The 27474-nt window shown below is 49.4% G+C and overlaps 1 protein-coding gene across 8 annotated transcripts in view; it reads right to left on the minus strand.

Moving 5' to 3' along the window:
* The window catches only part of MPRIP (myosin phosphatase Rho interacting protein), a 172352-nt gene that overhangs the window by 59463 nt on the left and 85415 nt on the right, over nt 1–27474 (minus strand). For 4 of the 8 annotated variants that reach the window (XM_073361864.1, XM_073361858.1, XM_073361859.1 and 1 more), the window contains exons 4-7: nt 27082–27233; nt 15925–16009; nt 4954–5164; nt 944–1460 (exon numbers count right to left, since the gene is read on the minus strand). In XM_073361864.1, coding sequence (XP_073217965.1) covers nt 944–1460; nt 4954–5164; nt 15925–16009; nt 27082–27233 — 965 coding nt within the window. The remainder of the gene's footprint in view (nt 1–943; nt 1461–4953; nt 5165–15924; nt 16010–27081; nt 27234–27474) is intronic. The other 4 variants (XM_073361865.1, XM_073361861.1, XM_073361866.1 and 1 more) reach the window with 2 other exon arrangements.

Raw genomic sequence — 27474 nt, forward strand, 5'->3', positions numbered from 1 at the left:
AGTTAAATCTATCCTTCCTCCCCACTGGGCCTCCTTAAACCCAGAAAAACTGAGCGTGTGCACAGGACGCAAAGCCTTCTCCACTACGCTGTTTTGCCACCCACTCAGTTCTGCATCAGTGGCAGCCAACTCCCCTCTTTCCGAGATTAACACTGTGACACTTTGAAACCTCTCTCTGAGCTCATCAGACGATTGCATAACATACATGGCCCCAACACAGTTTATAGAAATACTCTAATTAATGGCGCCAGCTGCCACTTGAGGTAGGGTGGAGGAGGAGAAGGGAGGTACTACGGAGCATCACATGGCAGCTTACTGGAGGAAGGTCCAACCTACTACCCCAAGAGAAGGATCTGCCGAGAACCATAGGTAACCTGTGCTAACACAGCACTGGTGGGGATCACATCCTTTGCTGGTTAACATTGAGTGGATATCCTAGCTATGCCCACATCAGGAGCGCTTCCCGGTGGCTACAGGAATGACCTGTATATGAAATTGAGAGTAAAGGGGAGCCTGGAAAATAACAGAGACTCAGAAAGATGGCCTGGGTACAAATTTGAGGCATTGCTTTTCACTGGCTCAATGCCCCCCGCTTTGGGCAGCTGGGAGTTCGCTCAAATATCTTCGGCTGGGGATGGGCGACAAGAGAGAGCTGTTAAGCATGGATGACCCCACACCATCGGATCCATAAAAAGTGGCATGACAATCAGGATTCCCTCCCAGTCCATTTAATAGATTCAAAGGAGGAGAAACGATCACCAGTTAAGTACCTGGTTTAAGAGAGGAGGGCTCAGGACTATAATCATCCAAATAAATCATTTCCTCTACAATGGGCTATGAAGGGCCATCAGTCCCAGCACCCGCTGATTTACTAACAGAGCAAGCACCACCATGTGGTCATGGTTAAATGAGTTAAGAAACAGAACAGCCACTGGCCCCTTACCTTCTCTCGTTGCCAAAGAGCCGGGCCACCTCTTCCCTTCCAGGGCTGCGGGCCCGGGTCCTCTGCTCCAGCCGTTTCCTCTCCACCTGGAAGGCCTCCCGGTTACTGATCCTAATGGCCTTGGGAACATCGGCCAGGGTGGCGTACTGCCGACTGGCTTTGAAGGAAAGGGAGTGGTTCTTTCTTTCAGCTCCCCTTCCCCCGTCTTTGCTGCTGAAGTCCTTGCACGTAGGGTAAGTACTCTTTGAATCCAGGGAGTTCAGTGAGTAGCTGGAAACCATTCGGTTGTTTGAGCTGGTACCTGGGGAAGGAAAGGGGTGGCTGTGCTCCTGGAAGGGTGATTTGGGGTAACTGTACCTGTTGTTCGGGGTGCTGGGGCTGGGAGGGGATGGTGGAGGTGGCAGCTGCTGCTCTTCCAACTTCGAGTCTTGCTTGGTCTTCTCCAAGGAAAAGTAACCGCTCTCAACACGTGCCTTCCGCCCACAGTCTATCCGGTCGCCATTCATGGAGCTCTCATCTAAGAAACAGAACAGAAAACAAGGGGAAGGAGTTGTGTGGAGGTTACTACGCTTGGTTCCAAACTTGATTTTGCCTCCCCTCCATTTGTATAAAAGGGGATTTTAACACAAACTGCCTTGCCTCCACAGAATGGGAAACATCCACATAGGATTTTCCAGCATTACAGTGCCTATGGACCCAGACACAAACCTGACCTGGAAGACCCACCTCTGGAGGGAAACCGGAAGTCCAGTTTCAGGATCCATTGCATCTTTGGTTTCTGTGCCCAGAACTGCCAGAAAGGGTGAGGATAAGAACAGGTTTTTTGTGATGTGGAGACTGACCTGCTAGGAGGTGGACTAGGACACACCAATCATCAGCATTTCACACTTGGATTACTGAGCAGCCTACTATAGGTGCCACATGCAAAGCTCCAATAGACATAAGGTGGGATGGGTGCTTTTGACTTATTTACAGAGGGAAAAACTGGACAATGACAACAGAGACTTCGGCAACAGGTGGGAATGAAGCTAGCAGAATGCTATCAGGTGCCCAGCCAGCTTGTCGCATCTGGTCAGGAGCAGCCATACTACAGAAGGGCCAATAAAGTCCCCCCTTATTTCTGTGTCCAAGCACGCAATGATCTGACCCAGTCTGTCTCCACAGAGCCTTGGAGGAGGGACACAAGAACAGGGAAGAGCGGGTGTTTTGTTAAGACATACAGGGGAGGCTTCTCAACAAGTTGTACCTGTATATATTAGAAGGAAGCTCAGAGGTTCAGCCAGCAAACACCAATGCATTTCCTAATCACAAGTAAAATTAACTTTGGTGGTGTCTGATTCCAGTAAAGGGAGAAGGTCAGGAGAGGGGAACAAGAGAGAGAGGAAGGTGTGTTAACAGCTGAAGGAAGCGTGGCTCCATCAACAGCTCTTCATTTCTTCCTCCCCAGAAAAAATGGGGAGCTAGGAGAGCATTAAGGCCTCATTGCAATTCGGGTGTCAGGCCCTCCATTTGAGTGAGATGAAAAACAGCTGTATGCATCCTTTTGCCAGAGTGAATTAGTGACCACCAGCCTCCATGCCAGCACAGACAAAGGCATTAAGGAAAGGGGAATCCCTCCACACTGAAGCTTCTTGCTACAGAGGGCACAAAGAACAATTCCCATTTTGCATTCACACCACCACAAAATTGTGCACGAGCATTTGTTTTCAAGGGCCAAAACAGTCTGCATCTAATCACCACTGCACTTCCTGAATTGTTGGCCTCTAGAAGATTCTCCATGTGTAAGTTTGGAATGTGGAGAAAATCGTTTGTTCCAGGCAGACTTGACTTGCTGGTTGGTTGGTAGGTGTGTATGGATACACACACACGTGCAGGGAAGAAGGAGAGGCAGCAGAGAGGTCTACATCCAGCAGCGACTTTCCCATCCATTCTGAAGATCATAAGCTGGATGGTAAGTTACTGTTTTCTCCAACCGAAAAACAAGTAAATGAAAAGCAGCATCTGTGGAGGTAACACACACACACACACACACACTCTCTCTCTCTCTCTCCCCCTCTTGCCCAATCGCCACATCCCAAGGTGTCAAGGGCAAAAGCCTATTGATTCATCAAAAACAGGGCTTTGCTGACACCAGCTAAATCAGAGAGACGCAAAGGGAGCAGTCTTCTTCCATTAGCTAATCCCAAGAGAGCAAGGAGGAAAGCAATCGCTTTAGCTAGCCTTTCAGAACATGCAACAAACTCAGCTTTCCCCTCCGCCCCCGATTTATCCAAGGGGAACACATAATACAAAGCAGGAAGAAAGTCCAGGCCTCTATTGTTTCATTTAGAACAATACAGCAGACTCCAGAGGCTTTCATGGACTAATCAAAGGAGACAAAATGTAAACAGCTGCCCTGATATAGGGTTGGGAGGAGGAAGCAGCATCCCAGTGCCTGGCAATAAAACAGGACCAACTGTAGGCAAGTGCCTCTCTGTCTCCATTAGGGCACTATATCCCAAAGGGTAGGCTGCAACCCACTGGAAAGCTCTTGATAAGTCATGGGCCCAGTCCAGAGGGGAGACCACCGAGAGGGCAGGGGGGAAAGGGGAGGGGTTGGATAGCAAGCCCACCCCACACTCATCCTGCAGTGAGTGCTCCTGTCCCATGGAACTGGGCTGAGAGGGCTGCTGTGGGTGGTCGGTGCCCCATTCATGGGGCAGGGAAGCTGACCTCTGATTTTGCCTCCCTGCTCCCCATGCATTAGGACCCTGGGTGGGTTGCAAATTAAGACAAAATGCAGTTGGTGGGCTGCCATAGTGAAAAGTTTGGGAATCACTCAGAGGCTAGTATAAAGGGGGACAATCAATGTTCAAAAGCTCATTTATTTCAAAGGAAATTTCCTTGCCTTGGAATCGCACCCGTTAGAGGTGGGAAAGACCTGTGAGGTCATCCCATCCTCCTTGCCTCTGCCTTCCAGTATTTTATCCAGATTTCCCCTCTTTCTTAATTTCATCCCATTATTTACAGTTATCTCCTCCTTCTCTCCCCCACCTCCCCACCCCAGGTACCACCCTAGGGAATGCCGCAAGTGTTCAGATCTTTGTAGGCTGACAATGCGCTGAGCCATTCCCATTAGATTAAAACATTAAAAATGGGGGGGGGGAGGATTCTAGTTTTCTTTTCACTACTTATGTCAGTTTCTTCCTTATTTTGCACTTCACACAGTTCAGGACAATGAAATCAGCCCTAGTCCATGACTGTGCCTACCCAGGCACTGCCTCAATGTAAATAATATCACTTTCAACATCAACAGTGCAGTTTCCTTCTGTTTCTCTACGGCAGTTGTGGGATCTTAGATACTAACAGGTAGTTGGGTTTCCAAACCAGTAGGGGAACTGTTACATTTGTAAAAAAAAACCAAACAAACAAACCATAATACACAAAGACAAGAAACCATTTCAATTCATATTTTTAAATAAAAGCAAGTTTAGACCAAACTTTTTGACGAGGTCCCATTAAGAGAGCCACACCACTGCAGTTAAGACATCTGTGTAATAAACTCAAACTGCTGCAGGAAAACCTTCCAGTCCTAGTAACAACTTGGGGTTAATCGGCCATTAATAATAGCATTTTGCACTTTGAAAGCACCTTCCATCAAAGGATATCAAAGCACTTAAACAGTAGGCTTCACAACATCCCTGTGAGGTAGGTAAGGTATTAATTAGATCCACCTTTCAGAGGGGTAAGTTAACGCACAGAAGCTTTTGGGGTGATTTGACCAACAATCTCTTGGGGCTGTGGCAGAGCCAGGAAGTGACATTGCTCACTGCTCCCATGGACCTCCTGAAGTTGCAGGTACTCAGCAGTTTCTGAGCATCAAGCCATAGGAGTTTCATCTCCCAGACCCTGCTCCAGTCACTACACAGCACAACCTCAGGGTGAAGAAGAAAGTTCCCCACAATCAGGTATCGAATGCTACGAGGCTAGAGGAGAACAGAAACCAGTGCCAGCATCCCTCTGGTCCTTACCTTCTTTACTTTCCAACATAGGTTCCTTCAAGGAGCTGGCAAGCATGGCCTGGCTCTGTATGGGGCTCTGGGCTGGGCTGATGCTACTGCTCCCATCCAGTTGATCTTTGCCCCTCATTTCTTCTTGCCAGAGTGTGGACTTGGTAGTGGGGACCTTCTCTGCATTAGGAATGTTGCTACTGGTCACAGCCACCTTAGCGGGGCCAGGTTCCTGAAGAGAACAGGAAAGACACTCGGTATCACTGCACGTTCTCTACATCCTAGCACCAGTCATCCCGATTTACCATAGGCAGGTAAGTCCTTATCTAGAGACACATGGACCACGTTACCTTAAGCTCTTAGACCACATGGCATTTCAATACACTTACAAAGGGGTGTGTGTATTTCCCTTCCCTGAATGATCTGATTTATATATTTCAAATGCTGGCAGGTCTAAGTGCTTCTCCCAAATGGGACAGGCTAATTCAGGGCTTCCTTAAGCAAGGCAGCTAAGCACCGCTCTTACAAAGAAAAAGGAAATGTCTTTAATATGCTCTTCCGAGGGAGGGATCCAAAAATGGCCCATATCTCCCTCTCCGTCCAGCTGGAGAAAGAACCAGAGCAAAGGTAAGCTCACAAATGAAGGAAGCCTACTGACTCTGAGATGAGGCAGATATACATGGTAGGGGCCTCTTTGCTGTGCTGTGCTTTGTTTTCCAGGAGGAACTGCCCCTCCCAGCTCGGCAGACAGGACGCAGCACAATACCGGAGCTTTTAACTGTTCATTTGTGTAAAGTTCGCGCTCATGAAACCATGAATTAACCGAGCCCTAAAGCTCGGCCAACACACGCCAGGCCTGACTGTGATGCCTGCTGCTGGCCCTTTCCCAAGTAGGCGTGCTATAGGTCTGGTGCATCTGAGGCATGCTGTCACCAGACCAATGAGCACAGCACACGCATTTGAGATGGATTCTATTTCAGCGTGATCTTTCTCTAATCTATGGGGATCAGCTTCCCTGAGGGGCTACTGAGGCCTAGCAAACTCACTTCATTTTGACCCAATCAAGGACAAGAATGCTTGTGAAAGGTCAGTGCTATCAGTTGCCACAGAACCACCTCAGTACAGCCCAATAGGTATTATAAACACTTACATGGCAGGAGATGTCTAAGATCTCTCGTTGTTGGTGGAGGATCTTACAAGATTATTATTATAAAAACACTTTCTTCCCCGAGGATCACAACTACACACACAGAAATCCAGCAATGGAACCACCTCTGGGGCAGAAGGTGGAGATGGGATATTCTGGCCAACCAAGGCATTGAACATGCATTCTAAAAACCATCGATGGATTTATATTCTGTGACATTTAACATATGGGCTACCTGCTTTGACCCCACCACAAACGTTTACTCTGAAGCATCCTCACACCCAAGAAACGTACACATCTACCCCCCATGCCACCTCTCTCTCTCTCATCTTCTGAGGACCGGAAAGATCAACTTCAGCTGCAAATCATTTCCAATGGGATGGCAGGGAACAGCTGGCCCTGGACACCACTTCAAGTGGAAAGCCGCATCGAACTCTGCATTCTTCGGCCTTGAGCGTGGCTTTCCCCTCAAAGCAACGTTTCACAAACTGTCAGCACCTGAGAGAGAAGTGAACCTCGCCAAGAAGGGAGGCTTTGAAGCCCAGCCAGGCCCTGGATCTTGGGAAGTACGGCCAAGAGCGAGAGCTCTCAGACAAACGTGCCTACAATTTGGCAAAGCTGCCCTCGCCCAGTCCATCAACAGTGGATGTGGAGAATGGCCTTGAGCCAAGGCTCCATGTGCATTGAACTTCTGCCCAGAAGACCTTCTTAGAGACAGGACTTCTAGAGCCCACCGAGTCACATTTCAACAAGGTTCCATTTGCAAGAAGGCAACTATTACCTGACAAATTCCCTGGCTAGAAACAACGAGCACAGTCTACCTCCGGGGCTCCTCCGGTTTAGACAAAGAAGGGCTTTATGTGACTAGAAAGCAGATAATACATTAAAGGGGGTGGGAGGAACACCTGAGTTGCACCCATCCCCCCACTTGAGTATATTTTACAGTTAGAACAGGGGTTATTTTTCAGCTAATACAAGTCCCACCCTCTAGCCTGGTTTTCCAGCTATTTCCTGCCAGGCTACCAGCCCCAAGCCGCACTTCCTGCTGAGAGAGAGATTAGTGGCTTCCCAGCATTACTGCCTGGGAGCCCGGAGACAGGGCTGCAGGTGGAAATGTCACATGCCTTTTTCCTCTGGCCTATACCCATTTTTAAACAGCAGCTCCTCACCTTCACTTTTGCAAGGTGCTGTCCATTTCTACCAACAAGCCACAGAACCCCCAGCTGGTGGCATATGGGCTAAGTCAGTATTCGAAAGGGCTTCTGACTGTCAGCAGCGGGGCACATCTGAGCCCTTCTCACCTGCATGCTGTCGCTGCAGCACAGCGGGTGTAGGGCTTTGACTGATGTATTGACAAGCACAGCAGGGACGCAGTTATTACTGAATGAGCGCTGAAGAGGTGTGAAGCGATGTTTATTAACACCTGAAGCTTAGCTTCTTGACCTTGCGGTTGTTCCCTCCCTCTTCTGCCTGGTCCACCTGATAACCTGGCCCAGCCCACGTCAGCAGATTGATTTATCGTTTATGGCTCAAAGTTACAACAAAGGGAATAAGAATTTCTGACCCTCTGATGCAGCCCCATTGCTGGCTGACAGCGTCACTCTGGAACCCCCTCCATGCGCCAGTCTCTCAAATGGATTTTTCTCCCATTACATCATAAGCAAAACTTTTTTTCTGTAAAGGCAGCATTCTGCCTAGGACCTCAACATTTAGATGGTTTCTGTGGAGTTGCCATTAGATAGACCCTGTGTGGGCCCAGAACCTTCCCACTCAGCTCCATCCCCTTTCACGATCATGTTTAAAAACATGCACTGAACACTGAGCAAGGGGACAATCTCCCGAGAGCTTAAAAAGAAAGAGGTAACAAAGCTACTCTCGTCACCTGAGCTGAGGCCCGGGAGCCTCCCTAACCTCTGGAAACTGAGTTCAGTACTTGCAGTTAGACAGGAAATTCTGTCCATGGGCCTTTCATTTTGGAAACAGAGGAGCTGTTATTTAGGAGGTATACTGGAATCGCCCCAGTCACAGCAATCCTACATAGAGCCAAGAGGTCTTCCATTTTGTTTTTCACTTCAAGGCCTTCTGCCCTCCTATAACAATAAATCTGATATCCCCCACAATCCCTACCCTAGCCTTCTGCCTCCAGCCAAGAAACAAACTCTTTCCTTCCATGTGTACACACACACACACACAAACACTCACTCTCTAAAGCAAATCCCCTTCCCGCTGTGTACACACTTACACACACTTATTTCCCTCAGTCTCCTGCCACTGACAGTCCAGCTCTTAAACCCCCGCTGCCCTTAACATAGGTCCCGTGACCCCTACGCCTCTCTCCTCTGCTTTCATTTGCCAGCCAATAAACTGAGTTTGTTTACATCAGAAAACATTTTTGTGCAATGGCTTCAAAAAAGAATTAAACCTAGAGAAATTCATTCCCTATTGTTCAACAGCTGAATTAAATCATTTATCTGGTCTGGTTTGCAACGAGCCACAAATAAAGAAAAAATGGAATGCCTTAATGCCTGAGATGGCTAAATGGACATTTAATTTAAAAAGAGAAGAGATATTTAACACAATTTAAAATACAATTTAGGAAATACCAGTTATTTTAAATGCATCTCCAAGTATGACTGGCCCTAACATAAATCAGCAACAGCTGCCGTTTTACTCAATATCCTTGCAACAGGAAGCCCAGTCCACTGACTTAGTTCGTGATGAAGAAAGGACAGTTTAGCAGGTTAATGCATGAGAAGGGATGGAGACGTTCACAACTGGCGTAAAGTTCAATTCTATTAATTAGGGAATTTTTTAGAATTTTTCTTAAGAGTCCCTGAGTACTTATCAGAACAAACCAATGATAAATTAACCACAGCCAGAAATAAGATTTAAAAAAATTGTGACAGCCCTTCACAATGTCTCTTGACCACTTGACACAGGATGGGCAAATCAAGGTGAATCTTAACTATTGTATTAGGCACAATGGGCTGTAAACCTATAACTCACTGGCTCCCCAAGCACAGTGCTTGCTGCTGAGAGTTATCCCACTGAAGTCAACAGGATTGTGTGTGTTATTAAGAAGAAATATGTGTGTTTGTAGGCTCAGGCCCTTAGATGCTCTGGTGATTTTAAATATAGAAAAGAATCTGGTCTCTGCTCTCACACGAATATATTATAAATACAACAATACACGCATATGCCCACATTTTCAAGGATGACTAGCAAGTGCCTCAATTTTTAGATACCTCCCCGGAGATATTTTAATGGGTTATTTTCGGAGAGTGAATATTTAACCATCTTCTGAAGGTCCTTTAAGATGTCTCCAACTGGGCACCCAAAGTTACTAATCTCCTTTGAAACTTTAGTCCATCTATGTGTATTAATGAATAGGTACACACATATATATCCAGAGAGAGAGAGATTGAGAAGGACACAGCTGAGCAAAGCAGCACTGCCCAGGCAAGTAGGCAAGGTGGCTTCTTTCCATTTCTTTAGCTGTTTAAATTTTGTATTATAATGTCACCCCTTTGCTGAGTTGTAGCAGATGCCTGGGCCTTGGAGACCAGCTTTCAGTGGGAGCTGAAATCAGCGCAGCACAGAAACAGAAGTCCTGGAACAGTGGTGACAACAAATAGCACGGAGCCCAATCCCTTCTTTCAGGGATCTCTGCCCAAATACCAATGTCCTCGTTTCCAGGGAGCAATTCTGCACCAAGAACTGACTCCAGTTAGAGACATTAAAGCAGAGAGCAAGGACCCTTGCTGCTCGTCACCCCCACAGAAAAACAGCAGAAAACTAGCCACTTGCCTGCATTTCCTTCCAAGATTAAAAAAGTGCTCACATGCTAAGAAAAAACACTATATTTAACAGCGCCATGCACTGACCCCTGACTTGATATGGTTTCTGGCTGGGGAAGAGCGGAGATGAGAATTTTCACATTTTTACAATTAGATGAAGCCATGAGAACAAGAGCTGAAATCAGTTTTCCATGGAAGGGCTCATGCCACTTTACTCCAAGGCCAGCAGCAGCTGGTGTGAGAAGACCAGAGCTAAATTCCTATGGCCTGTGCTATGCAGGAGGCCAGACTAGATCATCACAGTGGTCCCCTCCGGCTTAAAAATCAATGATGTTTCCCAGCCACCTAGAAGTGTTTGCAGGTAAAAGGAAAACAGATCATGAAAGTGATCACAGCAGCCAGTGCTGCTGCAGACAATATTTGCTGCTGGATTAGGGGTATTTTTTTGTTTTCAAAAGGCTCTTTTCCTGCAGAAGGAGAGAGGCCTGACAGGCAGCCAAGTTCAATAGAAGCCCTTTCTTTTCTGGTAACCATCTCTCCATCCCCTTTAACAAGCTGCACTGAGTTTGTGGTGACAGCTTCTGGCATGGTGGCTTGAACCACTCCGGTGCTGCATGGCCGGAGCGTGAGGTTGGGATCAGTTCATTTCCAGGCTGCTTTGGGGAGAAGGAGAAAGAGAATTGGAAGCTGTGGCTGCTTTGTATTTGACACAAGGAGGAAAGCAGATGGGGAAGCGGGTAGAGTTGGTGAGGAATGCGTGAAGGTAAAGATAAAAAGTCCCACTCTGGCTGGTGCTTAATGCTATCCTGCCGGAGCTGTTCTGGCAAACAAAATCTCTGAAGCAACAGATACACATGGAGTTTCCTGCCTTCCATTCCAGCCCTTGATTATGATGGAAAGCTCCCAGTTTCCTCACTGAGCTTCCTGGCTTTGAGGTTTCGCCTGCATCACCCAGTGACCCAGCTTTAAGCATCTGCTGCACAGCAACTGGTTTGCTCTTCTGTAGAGCAGAATACCGTACAGGATGTGACTAAGTGGGAATCTTTTGTAATATTTTTATGAAGCCTGCGTGTGCCTCAATGTCCCCTATGTGCTGCAGAGTTACCTAGTTTTGGGGGGAGGGGAGGTCTGTTTGCTCTCTGGGCAGCATAAAGCACAGGCACCTAGCTGTCTGGGGCTTGGGCCCCATATTAATGGAGCTCTTGAAAAGACAATGGCAAATCCAATTGCCCGTACATGGACACCTAGCAACCAATGACCCACAGAGATATGGATTTCCCTTCCTCTCCACAGCCCACTAAGCCACATCTCCCCAGTTCAGGAACAACAGGGGGAGGAGTGTGAGGTGGAAGTTAATTTAGCTGCAGGAAGCAGTCGGCTGGGGATACATCTGGACTGAGGCAAAGGGAGGTCAGAGGGACAAGGCTTTGGGCTGTGTGCTGACCAGGATGGACTACACTGTAACTTTCTTTTCTCTTTTCAGAGTAGCAGCCGTGTTAGTCTGTAGTCTGTATCCGCAAAAAGAACAGGAGTACTTGTGGCACCTTAGAGACTAACAAATTTATTAGAGCATATGCTTTCATGAGCTACAGCTCACTTCATCGGATGCATAGACATATATGAAGTGGGCTGTAGCCCACGAAAGCTTATGCTCTAATAAATTTGTTAGTCTCTAAGCCACAAGTATTTCTTTTCTCTGTGCTAACAAGGTCTTCCTATGCTGTGTTCCAGGTGACAAACTGTCTGACAACGCCGGCTGAGTGTTGCTACAGATGCGGACGGCGGAGGTGCATTGCTCCTAAGATTGTACAAGTTTCCCTCAGGGGTCTGCCTCAGTTGGACTCACTGAATGGAGCTCATGGTGTGAAGCAGGAGGGCTGAAGGACCAGAGGCCCAGCCTAAGGAGGCGGTGAAGCCATGTGGCTTGCCCAGAAGGAAGAGTGAGACCCCTAGGGGGTCTGGCTCACTGAAGGGGTGCTCCTTGAGACTGCTCCAAAGCTGGGGTCATAGCACCAGTCCTGTGGATCCATGACACAGGGCCCACAAATGTTCCAGTATAAAGAGGCCATGCAGGCAGCTGGCCTGAGCCTATGGGCTGCACATTTCCATACATTTTTTAGAATAAAAATTTTAAGAGGCACCTCCAACCCAAATACGGGCCCTGTGCTCATCCCCTTAGGGAAAGGTTCAGAGAAGCCACACGTGGTCTGAGTTCCCCCGTGGCAGGAGCCCGCCATTAAGCAACATTGCTCTCGTGCTGCTATGCAGGGTTTTCACACCTTCCCTCTGAAGCTGGCCACTGTTAAGACACACTGGACTAGAGGGTACTCATATCTGATCCACTTTCCTATGTTCCTATGACAGCTGATAGTCCCAAGGGCTAGCACTCAACAGGCCACATCTGGCCTTCGAGCTGGGCACTGTCCCCCTGTCAGCCGGATAGTACATTTAAGGAGCAGACAGAGGTATGGGACAGTCTCAAACAGTGCTTGTTGAATTCCTTACAGACATCCCTCAAAGCTTTGGGACAGACGCGGACCTAGGCCAAATGCACTCAACTCTAGGACAGTGCCAACTCAGATGCTGACTTCAAAGAAGCGCTCAGGAATTCAGATGCTCCTCTGAGCTGTCCAACCCAGCTGAGCCGCCAGCATCAAAGAGCAGGAACTGGAAGTCTGAGGGAGAGAGTTCTGGGGTGGCAGCTGCTTCTGTCTAGGACCCAGCAGGGCAAAGGGCTGTCTGGAAAGTGGAAGTTACATCATAAATAGATTCCATGCTCCTTTCTAAAGATTTGGGGGAAGGTCTGGGGTGAGGAAGGAGAAGATTCTTGTTTGATCAGTTGCTAGTCTCAGCCCCCTGGGTGCTGGCCCTTTGTTACAATGCTGCCTTCCAGTTAAGACACGCCATGGAGTGGAAACCCAAAACGACCTCTGTGCTCAATTCAAGCAGAGACAAGGGCTGCTTAAGGAACGTGGAGAGATTTGCAAGATGAAGGGTGGGAGAGGTTTATTAATTGGTCTTGCTGTGTCTAATTATTCCTACTAAACCCTTCAAGGGCCAATCTGGACAACGTCCTGGACTCCCATTCTCAGTGACGGGGAAGTGCTCAGCACCACGCAGGATGGAGCCCTTATTCAGCTGATCTAAGAGCAAAGTGCCCCAACTGATCTTACTGCTGGGGGGCCTGGCTTGAATGGAGTACGAGTGATGCTGTTGAATTGTGGGTATTAACCTCTGTGCCACCCTCCAAAGCCCAACCCCCCGAGTGGCATGCAGCAGTGTTTTCTGGGCAGTTACCTTCACATACTAGGACATGGCCTAAGAGTGGACAGAAATACACAAGCTCAATACCTCACTGCCTTCAAGAAAGAAAGGCTGTTGTGGAGAGCAGCGGGGTGGGAGGTAGTAGGGGGAAGCATTACACCAGCTCTGATGGAACAGAGTTAGAAGAGAGACAAGAGGATCATTCTCAGGGCACTGAGAGCTCCTGCAAAGGGATAAGTGGGGTGCTGGAGCGGCATGACACAGCCTTCCTCCATGAAACCTAAGAGGAGAGGAAGAGACCAGCTAACAGAGGACAACTGTGACAGCAATCGGGATTCCATGGAGGCCTGGGGGAAGACCTCCGAGAGCAGCCAAGGGCCAGGGAGCTGAAGCAGAGAAATAAATAGAAAACATGAGCTCATCCACCGTGAGCTCTCAGTACAGAGGCAGCTGAAGCACAAACCTGGCCCCATCAGGGGACCTGGCCTGGACTACACACCCAGTGCTGGCATTGAGGCAGGAGGGTCTGTACTTTGGCATTTTGCTGCAGGTGATAGAGGTATTCTCTATTCCCATACTAAGCCCCTGAGCTTGTGCCTAAAGCAGCGAGACACAAGGTTGCGCCCCCACTGGGCCCCCCACGCCCCATCCTTGAGGACACCTGGGCAGCCAGGCTCAGTCCTCCAGGGAGCCGGGGCTTCTGCACCGCCTCCGCGTGGGCAGGGTGCATCCTCTCCAGAGCCACTTGCCTTATTTGGTGCTCAGGAGCTCAGATCCTGTACAGTTTCCAAGCAGTTGCCATGGTGATGAAACGTAACCCAAAATGATGTTATTCTGGCTGCATTTTTCCCCCTCTCAAAAGCCGGCAGCTCTGGGAGCCGGGTTTATGCTGGGTAACATTTCCACAGTCAACACCATTCCCTTTCTTCCCCCCAGCCCCCAATGTGCAGGGAGCTTCTGGGCCACAGCCCCTGCACAACCAGATGAGATTTCCCAGAATGCCCTGAAAGCAACACACTGGGGCATCAATGCTTCCAGTTCAAGTCCCCACAAAGGGGTCCGGGGTTGGGTTCACGGCTGGGAGGTTAGAGGTCAGCATCTCTGTTGAGCTGGTGGTTCTCACTGATGACAGGAGAGGGGAAAGCCCCCAGGACAGAACGGGTGTCAGCATAGCATCACCACATCCATGGCACTTGGGAGCCAACATTTCCCCACAAGGCTTTCTGGGGCCAGTTCCAAGTCCTCACCACAGTCCAGGGGGCTGCTCAGATGACCCAGCATCAGGTGTAGGAGTGTCTTCCAGAAGGGAGGCAGAGGGGAAGAACTGGCCATAGATAATCTATGTAAAGAGTTGATTCCCTTCCCCTTCTTCCTCCCACCCTGTTCCCCTCAGAGGGCCTAGGGTGGGACCTGAGGAAGCCAGAGCTCTGCTGCCTCTCACTCCTGGCTGCTGGGGGCAATCCACAGATGTTCCATGTGAAGCCACACCCCACTCTCCTCAGGTGCCCAGATCTGACCCTTATATGGGAATCCCAGGAGAAAACAAATGGCTCACAGGTAACTATCTGTGAGTGCCCAGGCCTGCTGGGTGAATTCCTCCAGTCCAACCACCTCTGTCCTGCTGGCCAGCAGCTCCAGGACACACACTCACATGAGCCAAGGCTGTTTGCAGCCCCAGAGAGGAGAGATTATTCCAGCCGAGGGGTGGGATTCCGAACCTGGGGGTTTCTCCCAGACTCCGTCCATTTGGGAGACACGGGCAGGAATGAGTGGGTCATGGGCAGCCCCAGCTTTTACCATTTATAGTCAAAGCAAGCGCAGAGCTGTCGCTGGGTCCCTGGAGAGCACAGCTCCAGCCCCCAAAACTCCCAGCTCAGCCCTGGCCTTCATTATTTTCCTTTCATTCTAGTTATCTCCAGGGTCATCTCATGCAGGGAAACTGAAGCCCTGTGGAATTTCTTCCCGGGCCCTATGAGGGCTGTGAACATCTAGGATCGCTTCCTCCTCTTCCCATCCTCCCTCCCCCTCTGCACACATGCCCCCAAGCCCAAAAGATACTGTTCAAAGCTTTGTAATTGTCTGTGTGGCTGGCCTGTGTGTTAGAGAAGGTAGCTGGAGAAGTGGCGAGCTTCCCACCATGCCACACCCTCTTCCTTATGCACCCACCTAAACCTAAGCACTTCCAGCCCTACTCCTGGCTGTAGACTCTTCTCATATAAACAACCCTGCACATCCCCTTGCAGTTCAACCAGCATGCACAGAGGGAACCAGGCCTGGGAGGAAAGGGGAAAAGCAGGGAAGATGCATCCTTCTTGCTTTCTGGGAAAGTAACTCAGTCAGATCTGAGAAACCAGATGGGGAGGGGGACGACCAGGGGTTTAATGCAGCTGCTGTAGCACTGGCTGCTGCAGGGAGTTTTAGTGCTCATTAGCCTGGCTCTAATACAGCACTTTCATCTTCAAAACTGGGGGAGGAGCAGTGAGCTCGGAAAGTGGCATCCGGAAATTAATTCACACCATCGTTGCTGCACTGGCTCCTCCATTTTACCGCTCTGTACACCCAGGAACAAGAGCGTTTTAAAGGGCCAGAAGCCCATTTCTCATCTCAACTGGGCTAACAAGACAGATGTTCCCACCCTTCCTTGGAGACCAGCAGGGGCCCTGGGAGAGAGCCAATGTGAGGAGACAGACCATTCCTGGCTCTCCACTCTAGTCCCAAGGGATCCAGCCCCTGGAGAGAACTCTGGGTCATAGTGAATGACAGGGGGTCACTGCCTGGGGTTACCTGCGGGGTTGGTGGCTCTACCTTCCTCTTCTTCTTCTGATTCTGCTTGTTTGTCCTCGGGTAGACGATCAACATCTCCAGCCACCTGCAAACAAACAGAGAACTACAGTAAGGTCCTCCCCAAGGAGCAAGACGGGCAGTAACAGGGGAAAGGCACTGGCTGGACAGCCCGGGAAAGAGCTCGCTCCCAACAGAACTCAGTGTCCTCTGGATTCCCAGTCATTGGGCTGGCCAGAAAGGCACTTGGCTTTTAGATCTGCATTGCTTTAGTTTGCCCCCTCTCGGCTGGGCACAGGGTCATGGAAGATGCTGTCTGAACTCTCAGCTCCTAGTGTAATAACCCTTTATGCTTAGCTGCTATTGTAAAAGGATGTGGGGGAGCCCAGAATATAGGTTTGGGGATAGCACAGAACACCCCCAACTTCACCCCAACTCGGCTTAGAGTCCAGAACGCAATACCACTGGCTGCCATGGATCTATGCCAATACATGTGGACACCTGGAGGTCCTTGGTTAAGGAGTGACTTGATCACAGTCTCTAAGAATTTGATGGAGGGTTCTTCAAGGTAGCAGACAAGGTATAACGTGATCCAATGGCTGGAAGCTAAAGCTAGACAAATTCAGACGGGAAATCAGGTGCAGGTTCCCAAACTTTTTTTTACTGCACTCCCCTTCAGAGTTTTGTGTCCCAGTGTGTGCCCCCCAATTGATCCTCCCCCATCCCCTCATTGCTTTACCCTCCCCCACCCCCCTCTTCCAGCCTGGGCCCCTAGCAAGCCCCTCTTCCCCCACAGCTGGGCTGCAATCCCTACTAGGCTGTGCCTGCTGACTCCACTCACTGGCTCCAGCTGCTTCCTCCATGCTGCTGCTGCTACCGTCGCCTGGACTCGGGTCCCTGCACCACTGCCACCGGCCCAGCATTCCCCCACACACACACACACACCCCCTGCGTGTGCTGGGGGAGAGGGGGGGAGTAACAGGTACTGCAGAAGTAGGCTCGCTCTCCAAATCCAAATCCTCCCACCCACGACCCACGCCAGAAATCGCTTCCCTTGTGTGCCAGCTGCTACCGCTGCACCTGCCTCCAGAGAGACACTGTCTCAACCAGCTTCTGCTTCCTGGAAAGCAGCGAGGATGCGGGAAGGTTCTGTTTTACCCGCACCCTCCTGATAAGCAAGGGGCACGCCCTCCAGTTAGAAAATCTAGGCTCTAGTTCGAACAGGAATTAACTCTGGGAAGTTTTAGGGCCCGTGTTATACAGGAGAGCAGACCAGGTGACCACAGTGATCCCTTCCGGCTATACAATCAATGACTCTACATTGTAATAACTGAGCCCACAAATTCATTCCGATTGTGAGCTCAACTGTAAGGAGTCAGTGAAAGTTCATAACCACCTAAAACAAATGCTGATGGAAATAGGTAGAACAGGGAGACAAAGACTGAACGAATCCAAACAGAAAGACCCACTGATATAACTCAAAGACTGTGTTAAGATCATGCCTGGTAAACAGGAAAAGTGCAGGACTGGAAATCAAGGTGTCATGGCATCCAAAACTGGTGCGTTGGAAACGAGGCCTAATTGGTGGACAAGATAACGAGGGAATGGGCTGTTCCACCAATCAGTGGGGGCTTCACAGAAAAGCTTTTGGGGAGAAACATTAGAAGACACAGATGCCAGCTGACAAAGACAGGAGAACAGGAAGGAGTGAGCTTCACCATCATTCCTGGCTGTCACTCCCACCATCTCCTGCTACCCTGGGATCCACTGCTGCTGGATCTTTATCATCCTGAAAGATGTTCTGACCACATCAGACCAAGAGAGGGACCCAGATGACATTGCCATCTTCACTGGCTCTGGCTAAATCCCAACCACCACCCAGGATGTGAGATTTGGTTGTTCCAGCCCCTGTCCTCTTGTGGGTCCTTTTCCTCCCCCATCTTATTTCTTCTTCCGATCTCTCTCCTTCCGCCTTCTGTCTAATAAGAGTCAGGCTTAGTCAGCCACAACTGGATAATCTTCAATACTGCTATCAGCCTGTGACCAAAGAGCCAGCTAAAAGCAATGCTCTAAACAGCCCAGTGCTGATCTCAGTTTGCCAGGCCTCAGTGTGAATAGAAGACTCTGTGCTGTGCGATTGCAAGCGAAAGTCAACGCCAGAGACAGAAGCTGAATTTTCTCTCCTTGCTGTTCTTCTCTCTCCTCTCATGCATGTTTGTCTCGTGTCTTTTAGGAAATGGGATCAGACCAACAGCTCCAGCCCAGCTCAAATCCCTTTCTCCTTTCCCCAAAAGGGCAGTTTTTACCATCTAAGAGACTGTCAAAATAATTCCTTCCAAAGGCTTTCCACAGCTAACGGGAAAGGGAACAAGGGACGTTGCTAAAACGAAACCTTCATACTCCAAATTTCAAAGGCTTTAACTGTTTTCTTTGTTGTATCTTCAGTAACAGGTTAAAAAAAGATTTTCAATGATGTGTTTGCCACAGTACTAAGCAGGCTGAGGTCTTGTATACTGAACCTCATAAACAACCACTGTTTAATGTTGGACAGGGACCTGGTCATGTTAACACCTTTGCCTCTTTGGGCCCATATAGTCCATCTAAATTAATACAAGTGTCCCCTTCCTGGATGCACAGAATACCCACTCTTCCCTCCATGAAGAGCAGAGCATGATAGCTCGTTCCAGCTCATAGGTGGGTTTGACCAAGTTACCGGTTGGATGCTGTATTCTGAAGCCATATTACTCTGCAAGCAACCTCTCCACTGCCTTCCAGCAATGCAGTGAATGTCATCAGAGCTTGGGTGGCGTCAGCATTTCCATTACTAACCCATATTTTCAGGGGTTTATAACTTGACCATAAAAGCTCCCTCCGAGCAGGAACTTGGTACGCGCAGAATCTCAACTTCTCTGAGCTCATTAGGGACAACATAGCAAACAATACCCAGAAGTTCTGCATCTTCCCAATAGACAGTAACCACAGCCTGAGAAGGAAGAGCTCTTTTTGCAAAGGTTGGGGTTGGGGTGGGGCGGAAGAGACCCAGCCACACAAAGCTACATAGCAACTCAAAAGACATGAAGTGCAGCACAGAATTCCAGGACCACACAGCCCCACCTGCCACCCTTGTCTCTTAGTTTTGAGTTACAGCCCCTCCAATAGAGCTGCGGTGCCAACCCCAAAAGGAACCAGCATTGAGGTCACAGGCAAAATGACTTTGCTGGGTCTCATCCTAGTTCTTCAAGTGAAGGTTTGGCCTCATCGGAAAAAAAACCAAACCATTTGGCACAGTCCCTTCTCAAGAGAGGGGAAAGACAGGAAAGATACGGGGGCGGGGGACGGAGGGAAGGGAAGGAAAGGAAAAGAAGAGACTGTAGGACAGGACCGGGACGCATCAGGGAAACCTCACAGACCAACCTACAGGAATGTATCTGCTAGACAGGGCTGTCTGACTTCCGCTTTCAGCAATGCAAATGTTAACTCCATGCTCCCACTGCATTTTATTGTAGAGTAATCCACAAAACAAACAGAAAGGAAATTCAGCATTAAAAAGGCCAGCCCTTGCCATGAGTCAGTTGTATTGTGGATTCCTTTACTGGCTCTTGTCACGTCCAGATAAGCAGCCCATACATCTCAATCAACCTGGTTGCAATCAGGATCCAATGGCTGCTCCAGATGTTTCGTGCTTCGCTTCACCTAATTTCCTCCCCCCCCCCCGGGGTTGAGTGTGTGCGCGCAGCTGTCGCACAAGTTTTGGGACAACCACATCAAGTGGGTTTTGGTTAGGCAATAAATATCAGAAGCACGCAACGGACGTAAGACAACTCTCTGAATACGGGAATCTTAGCAGAGTGCTGCAATTGCAAAAGAAAACTACCATGGCTTGAAACCAAGTGGGATGATTAATGCCATGGTTGGAGGCAAATGCAGAGTTTCAAAATAAGATGCACAAGCAACCAGCCCCACTTTGCTTTGCAGCATGCTGGTCTCTTAGCACTACCCGCAGGGAGCAGAGTGGGGTAGAGTAATGGAAGGCAGAGCTGGATAGTGGAGCATGGGAGAAAGCGGAAGTCAGGAGATACCAGTATCAACTGCGTGACTGGGCACAGCACAGGGATCAGGGGAAGAAGGGAGGGGAAAACATTTTTGCCAATGCTTCAGGGCATGACCAAGCACAGCAGGAGAGTCTTGGGGGAAGCATGAAAGTGTCTGTAACATCGTAGGGCATGACCAAGTGGGAGAAACAGACCCCAAGGGGAGTTGGGAGGAAAGGGGAGGCTGGTGTCCCATGATGCCATAGGGCAGGGGAAGAGTCGGAAAGCAGAGCTCGGGGGGAGATCCCCACCTGCATCCAGTCAGTATCACCACACAGGGGAGAGAAGGAACCTCCAGTGGAGCAGATGTTAGCTGGAGACCCAGAGCGGGTGAAGCAGGAGCGAGCGCTGTACAACGGGCCCAGGGACACTCTGCTCACTCCCCTCTGCCTCTCACTTCCGGTCTCCTTCAGCTTCCGAACTGATCATTACATTATAGAAGTGAGAACACCACCGCCTCCCCCACAACAAGGAAGAGCCCCGTTCTTCCCTGCTGACCTGCCAGCCAGCCCGCCCGGGAGCACAAGTGCAGACAAAGCACAGACATCTAACTATGGTGCCACCTGGATTATGGCTTCAAGATTTTAGTGCAGACAAGGCTGCTGATTAGCCTCCCACTCCACCAAACACAGGACACTACTGGCTCATCCAAGGGCTTTGCTGGCACTCATCAGCACCTCCTCCTGTAAGAAGAGATCCCAGCCTCCCAAATTCCTGTCACTCCTCAGCCTCAGGAAGCGAGTCCCAATCTTAATTAAAAATCAAAGCATCAGCCCCTTTCTACTGGGAGCCCCATTTGGTGCTGGGAACAGAAATCCCATTGGCTGCTCCCTCTGGCAGGAAGAAAGCTCACTGGGGCAGGGAAATCAGAGTTTCTTTGGAGGAAGGTTTGAGAGCAAGGCCTGGCACCAGTGAAGTGGGGATGGAAAAAACAGGAGAGGGGAAGGGAGAAATCATTTTACACATAGGCCATCCATAGAATTGTGCCCCCTTCCCCTCTGGGACTCTGCCAGAGGAGAGGATATGGTAGCGCTGCTGACTATTGCCCTCCCAGCTGTTCATTCTTGGCATCCCCAACACATCATCTCATCTTCCATATGGCCAGGGAGGGGATTCGAGGCAGACTCCTCAGCATCTCAGTTCTACAGCTGGAGGGGGCCCCCTAAAAACAAGCAGCCAGCACAGCTCCTGGCTGACTGCAGCCTTCAGAGCTTCCTGGTTTGGGAGGGGCAGGAAGGACTCAGGGTTGAGAGAAACGTAAGAGTCCATAGCGCAAGATAAACAAGAGATCCCAAGCCCAGTCTGAGATCCAGTTATTCCTTACTGTGTGCAAAGTGCACGCCCCCAATGCTATGGAAACAACCAAGAGGCTTGCAAGATGCCAAGGTACAAGGTCTTTGTCCTACTGAGATATAACACAGCAAGTGTAGAGAGCAAACCGTGGGAAGGGAGGAAAGGAAGAGAAGAGGGGAGACAATCTGGGCTCTTCTGTTTGCTAAAAGAGCTGGTTGAGTTCTTTCATGTGAAAAGCTTTCCTGTCCCGTCAGAAAATGCAGTTTTGTCAGAATCAGAGTTTGCTGAGGCAGGATCAATGCCAATTTGGATTAAATTTACCTAGCAGAGAATCAAAATCAAAAATGTTGTTTCATAATGTCAAATTGTTTCATTACGATAGAAAAAAAGCATCAACAATTTTTGTTCCAACATTTCCACCTCGAAGAACTTCTTGGAAACTTGCGTAGTAGGAGACTTTTCGCTCTTTCAACTTGCTATTCTGATACGGAACAAAAACGAATTCCAAGACACTGATATTTCCCCTGGGATGACAACTCTGCTCTTAACCAGCTCCGTTTGCTCTGCTAATGTCTGCTAGCACAGCATCAGCATGCCAGGCGAGGGTCCTGTCCCAGGGAGCTTACACTTGAAGGAGCCAATGCATAGAGGGGAAGTTATAACTATGGGATTGGATGGTGACTCTAGCATGGGCTTGGCAGTACCGTGAGCTTGATTTGGATTGGGTGTGAGGGAGGGGATACTTTTGGCAATGGGGAGGGGCAGAGCAGTGATTATCGGTGGAGCACTAGATGAAGAAGGTACAGAGCACCGCCTCTGCACAGGTAAAGGGAAGCAGCCCAGGAGAGGAGACAGCAACAGGGACAAGGAAAGATCTCCAGGTGCAGCACTGTACTGGCATGGTTCTCCCATGCCCGAGTCTCACCATGAGAAGACAGCTGACCCTGTTGGCTCTCAGTTGCCTTGCTCAGCAGCTCAGTAGAGACTCAGCCTCCCTATTCAATCAGAATAAACCTGAGCTTCCCTTTCCGTCTCACCCCACTAGGGGAGAGGGAGCATTCATCCCAGGCCTGAAGATGGGGAAACATACAAGGAATTCTCTCTATTTAGCAGCCCAACTTTCAGTGTTTCTAAGCAACTGAGCATCAGCAGCAGGCATAGGAGAGAAGAGTTATTTCATTTTAGTTTTCCTCTTAAGGCCAGTTGCTCTGCTGGAAGCCTGGCAGCAAGCGATCCAATTACAGGAGAAAGTGATCAACCAAATCTTTTCCACTTTCCTTCCCACAAAGGACGAGCAGAGAGAGCTACCCAGCTGGGATGACAAGAACAACACAGGAGAGTAAAACATGAGGGGAGGGAGCGGGGGGAAAATGTGCCAGGCAACAGTTCCCTGGAGACGAGACGGTGCCCAGCTGTGGAACTGCTAGAGGGAAGCATGGTTCAGAATCATTAGACCCAACATTCAGGGGTAGAGGGGGAACAACATAATTAATAGAAAGACCATGAAATCTAACAACAAATCCCCTGCAACCCAGTGACTATGAACTGCTCCCAGACGTTAGGTATTCAGTGGCCTAACGTGAACCTTTAGCGGGTCTCACACCATCTCCTAGCAGGCAGGCGTCCATGTGATTGCCACAAATTGTATTGATCAGAACTTTGTGGGCAGCCTGCGAAAAAGCATGAGGAATGGAGACACCACATAGAAGCAACAGAGGGAACTAAACAGAGTGGGGGTGGGAGGGGCAGAAAAGAGCAAAACAGACTATGCCATGGGCTGTCAAATTCACAAAGCCAACCTGATTTCTCTAACCCCTTTCTGTCACAGGGACTTTCCTCGGGCGGTCACCTGTAACAGCAGAAGGTATAACATTATCAGACAGAAGTCTGATTTAAGGGATGGGTCCCTTCAAACATTTCCTGGCAGGGTCAGTCCCTGCAGCTGGGTGCTAAAGTATGAGAAACAAACATGCTATCAAGAAATTGAAACAGATCAATTTAGTTCTACTCTCAGATCTGAGCAAAGAGCAAGCAGTGAACAAGCCACACAAATGATGGCAAGGCTGATCGGGCACGTTCCGTTCTCTCTGCGTTAGACCCACGGGTCAGGAAAACTTTGCTATTCACAAGGGCTCCCTTTAAAGTTGCAATAGGGGGCTCCATGGAAAGCCACCGCACGGCTCACAAGTTCCATCTGATTGAAGGTGCATTCTACAGAATTGGATTATTGCATTTAGTGCTATAAAGGTCTTCAGACCAACATTTTTCAAGACAGCCGCACAGTCTGTGATGGGAACCCAGAGAAGGGACTCTCGGATTTGAATGCCCAGTGATGCTGGTTTTCTGATGGGAGGTGCCACCTTCTCTCAATCCCTGCATAGAAATAGGAGAGAGAAGCCATCCAGCAATTAAGAAGCAAGAAAAGAAATAAGGAAAGCCAGGGGGCATATTAAATGGATGCTGAAGTGCTCTGAAGTTGAAAAGCAGTAAGTGCCTGGCCCGCAGCCAGCCTCCAACTCCAGATTACAACCAGCTCAGCATTAACCTGCCCAATCAGGACATTGCCACTTGCTGAAATACTTGGGAAGTGTTGGAGGACTCTCGAAAGAGGTGGACACTCATATACTAGCAGCTGTTGCCATGTTTCAGGCCCTTCAGTGGCATCTGTGGGGCCATCATGACAACAAGTTTGCTACACAGCTCCGGACCTATAAAACCGTGGTTAAACTACCTCTCCTGGTTGTTCAGCAGTGAAACATGGGCACTGAAGAAGGCTGAAGAGTGACAGATTGAGGTTTTTGATTCTCGTCATTTTCATCAGGTATAACAGAGGAATAGAAGGTATATTAAGTAATCAGGACAAGAGCAGTGATGCTGGGTTTAGTTCCAAATATCTTCAACTGCCTCCATCAGCACTAGTTTGGTTTTGGTGGCTTGCTTGGTATGTGCATTTTTTAGGACGGAAGACCAACGAATTCCAAAGCAAGGACTGCTGCTACACAGCTGACAATCATGTGGTCGCCAAAAGCTTCAATGGTACGGTGAGATCGCCAGTGACTGACATCAACTAAATATTCAGCCACACCTCCTAAGGACATCGATAGAGATGTCCCTTTGGGATCTGCCACGATGCTGACGATGACGACTACTCCAAGCGCTGCAGTTATTAATGACATGTTCATGAGGGGGACTAGCCAGCTGGATCATAGATCAGTATACTGCGGTATAAGCACAGACTACAGCAACATGCCTCCTCCTTAGTGCCGATCCTTCCCTAATCTACCCCTTTCCAGGCTCCTGTCCCTTCCCGACTCCCCGCACCTTCATTCCTACCAGCTTCTTGACTGGTCTTGTAAATGGCCAGTATTTGTTACCACAAAGATACAATCCACTGACGAGACAGACCAGGGACATCATCACTTCCCAAGCGCTGTGAGCCAGTTCCATTTTCAAAGCACTTTGCAAATGCTACAGTGTGTTTAAAAATTCTCCCCTTCCATAAGCCTCCTTCCTGCAGTATGTCAATAAGTAAGATGTACATCAAAGGGAAACAACACAAAAAAATCAACCATCTGACCAAAATTTTCAAAAGTAACTAGAGACTCTGGGTGTCTCAATTCTGGGGTACCACCAGAGACATCTTAAACGGACCTGATTTTCCAAAGGCAGGTGTCTGAGTTTCAGAATGTGCTGGAGAAGAGCCCAGAAGGGTGCACTCCCAACTTCAGGACTTAAATGCTCCATCACTGATCATATCCCTGCTAAAGTCATGCATGATTCTCATGCAGTCAGTCAGTCCCCTACGGGCAGTCACGCCGCTCTATTACAAGTGCCAGACCTGTGGGGATCTGGGGACAGGAGAGGAGAGAGAAGAGGAAAACTAGCCAAGTGGGAAAGGGCAAAAGTCAGTGGAAGATAAATGTCTGCTGTTAAGGGGGAATTACAAGCAGCCCATGGTATAATCAGATCCAACCATTAGCAAGCAGTTGCCAGTATATTTTCAGTCTCAGTGTAATCCTTCCAGTTTCTTCCCCAGAGTATGTGTTTATGCCCATCTGGTCCAGATGTGCAGCGCACAATATGCCAGCACAGCCCCTGTGCTCACTGTTGAACTTGGCTAGCTGGACTGTTTTGGCTTCCAATGCCAACAAGCACAATAGTGATAAAGGTGGGCTTTGCTTTCCACCCAGCCCCACAGCCACTTGCAGAGCATCGCACTGGAGAGTGGCAGGGCTTGGCTGCCAGCTGGATTCAGGAGGCACCAATGCAATTAGAGCCTCTCTGATATTAGAGGTTTATCACCCTCATAATACCCATCATTAAATATATGCACATCACAGAGCTGCCCTGCCAACCAAGCACCAAATGGTCAAACACTGACACTGATGCTGGCAGATGGCCCAGGTACGGGCTGCACACACACTCCTAGCCATCGCTCGGGCTTCCTGGAAAATGTAGGGTTGGAGCTCAGACTACAGAATCCATCCCCTTCCCAAAACAGGTTCCGGCCTCACTTCCCTCCCCACATCCTGTATCAGACACTGATCAGAGCCAAAAGGCAGGTACTGTGCAGAGCAAGGCAGAATTCTGGAACAGAGCAATTTCTGTAGACCAGCAGCTACACACAACTGCACATGCTGCTCAAACCAGAACACACTGGGGCCAAATTCTGCCCTCGGTTACAACCCTCGGGTTCAGTGAGGCAACTGAGGGCAGCATCTGACCCGCTGCTTTTACAAGAACAAGGAAGACACAAAGCTGGGTTAGTTTATGAGGCCTATTTAGTACCATACTATAGCTTGGACACAGAGATGAGATCTGCCACTATCACGGACTTATCTCTGTTCTGACGTTGCATGACCGACCCCTCTTGCAAATCGTCCTGTGGGCACTGGGCTGTACAATGAGTGATGTGCACCCATAACAACTTCATAGCGTTTATGGCCAGCGGGGACCTTTAGAACATCTGCTCTGACCTCCTGTATCTCTCAGGCCATTAAAGTTCACCCTCTTACCCCTGCCCTGAGCCCAGTGACTTTAGACTAAAGCATTTTAACCCTCAGGAGACTCAACTGTTGGAACTGGTGGCAACGGTACCTTCAACAGTCAGATGCCCATGAAACACGAAGCACCAAGAATGCATTGGGGACCCTCCTCTCTAAAGCATGGGCCTCAAAGAATGGAAAATCCAGCGGAGAGGAACAGAAGACGACATGGGCTGGGCCAGCATACGTCCAGCAGAGGACAGCAGTGCATCTTCACTCCCAGCCAAGGACCACATCAAGGGGTGGTATCACCCCACGGCAGAAGTGGGGGAATAACTGACACTGAGGGACGCTTTGAAAGACTTTGCCACCGTGCTCCATGTCTCAGTAACAATGAGAGCTTTCCTTCACCACCCCCATCCATTTGCCTCCACCCTGGCATGGCAGGAGCACATGTTAGGGTGAGGCTTGGGCTGGCATAGTTTTCACGGCTTTCCACCCCTGGGCATCTCTGTTGAACTCCAGTGGAAGGGGGATAAACATGACAGCTGCTTGGGTTTTGTGAACACCCACCACCTAGGAACTGGGTGGACACCTGCCACAGAAATAGCTGTGGGAGGACAAGAGACACTACCCGATTGAGCGGGATTCAGACAAAGCAAGAGGTGCCATATCACAAGTCGCTTGAGCTGTCCAGCCCTCTCGTTCTCCGGTGCCATCCCTGTGCTGCAAACCTAAGCAGAGAACCCCACATGACCTCCGGGAAGGTAGATCCCAGGGCCTTGACTCACCCACTGATGATCTCCTTGTTCTCAGCTCGGATGAAGTGCTCCTTCTCGGGGGTCAGGATGCACAGGGAGAACTTCTGCCCCGTCCGGCTCTCCCCATCCACAACATCCGTGCACTGGTTCATGTTGATGGTGCCCTGTGGGAGGGTCGTGGGCTGGAACAGAAGGAGGCAGGTTTTAAAAGGAGGAGCCGAACGCTGCCTGGTAGCCATCCCACCCCCACCCAGCAGCATAGAACCCGGCACTCTCCACACATCTATTCATTCACAAGCTCAGGAGTCCAGCTGACTGTGCTATCCGTAACTCTGCTCCAGACTTTCCTATCCCACCACCCTTTGCCCAAGGCAAAGCTTCACTTAAGCCCCTTGGTCTCTGACAGTTCGCAGAGCCTGCCAT

This window comes from Lepidochelys kempii, chromosome 10 (assembly GCF_965140265.1).
Source record: "Lepidochelys kempii isolate rLepKem1 chromosome 10, rLepKem1.hap2, whole genome shotgun sequence".
NCBI classification, from domain to species: Eukaryota; Metazoa; Chordata; order Testudines; family Cheloniidae; genus Lepidochelys; species Lepidochelys kempii.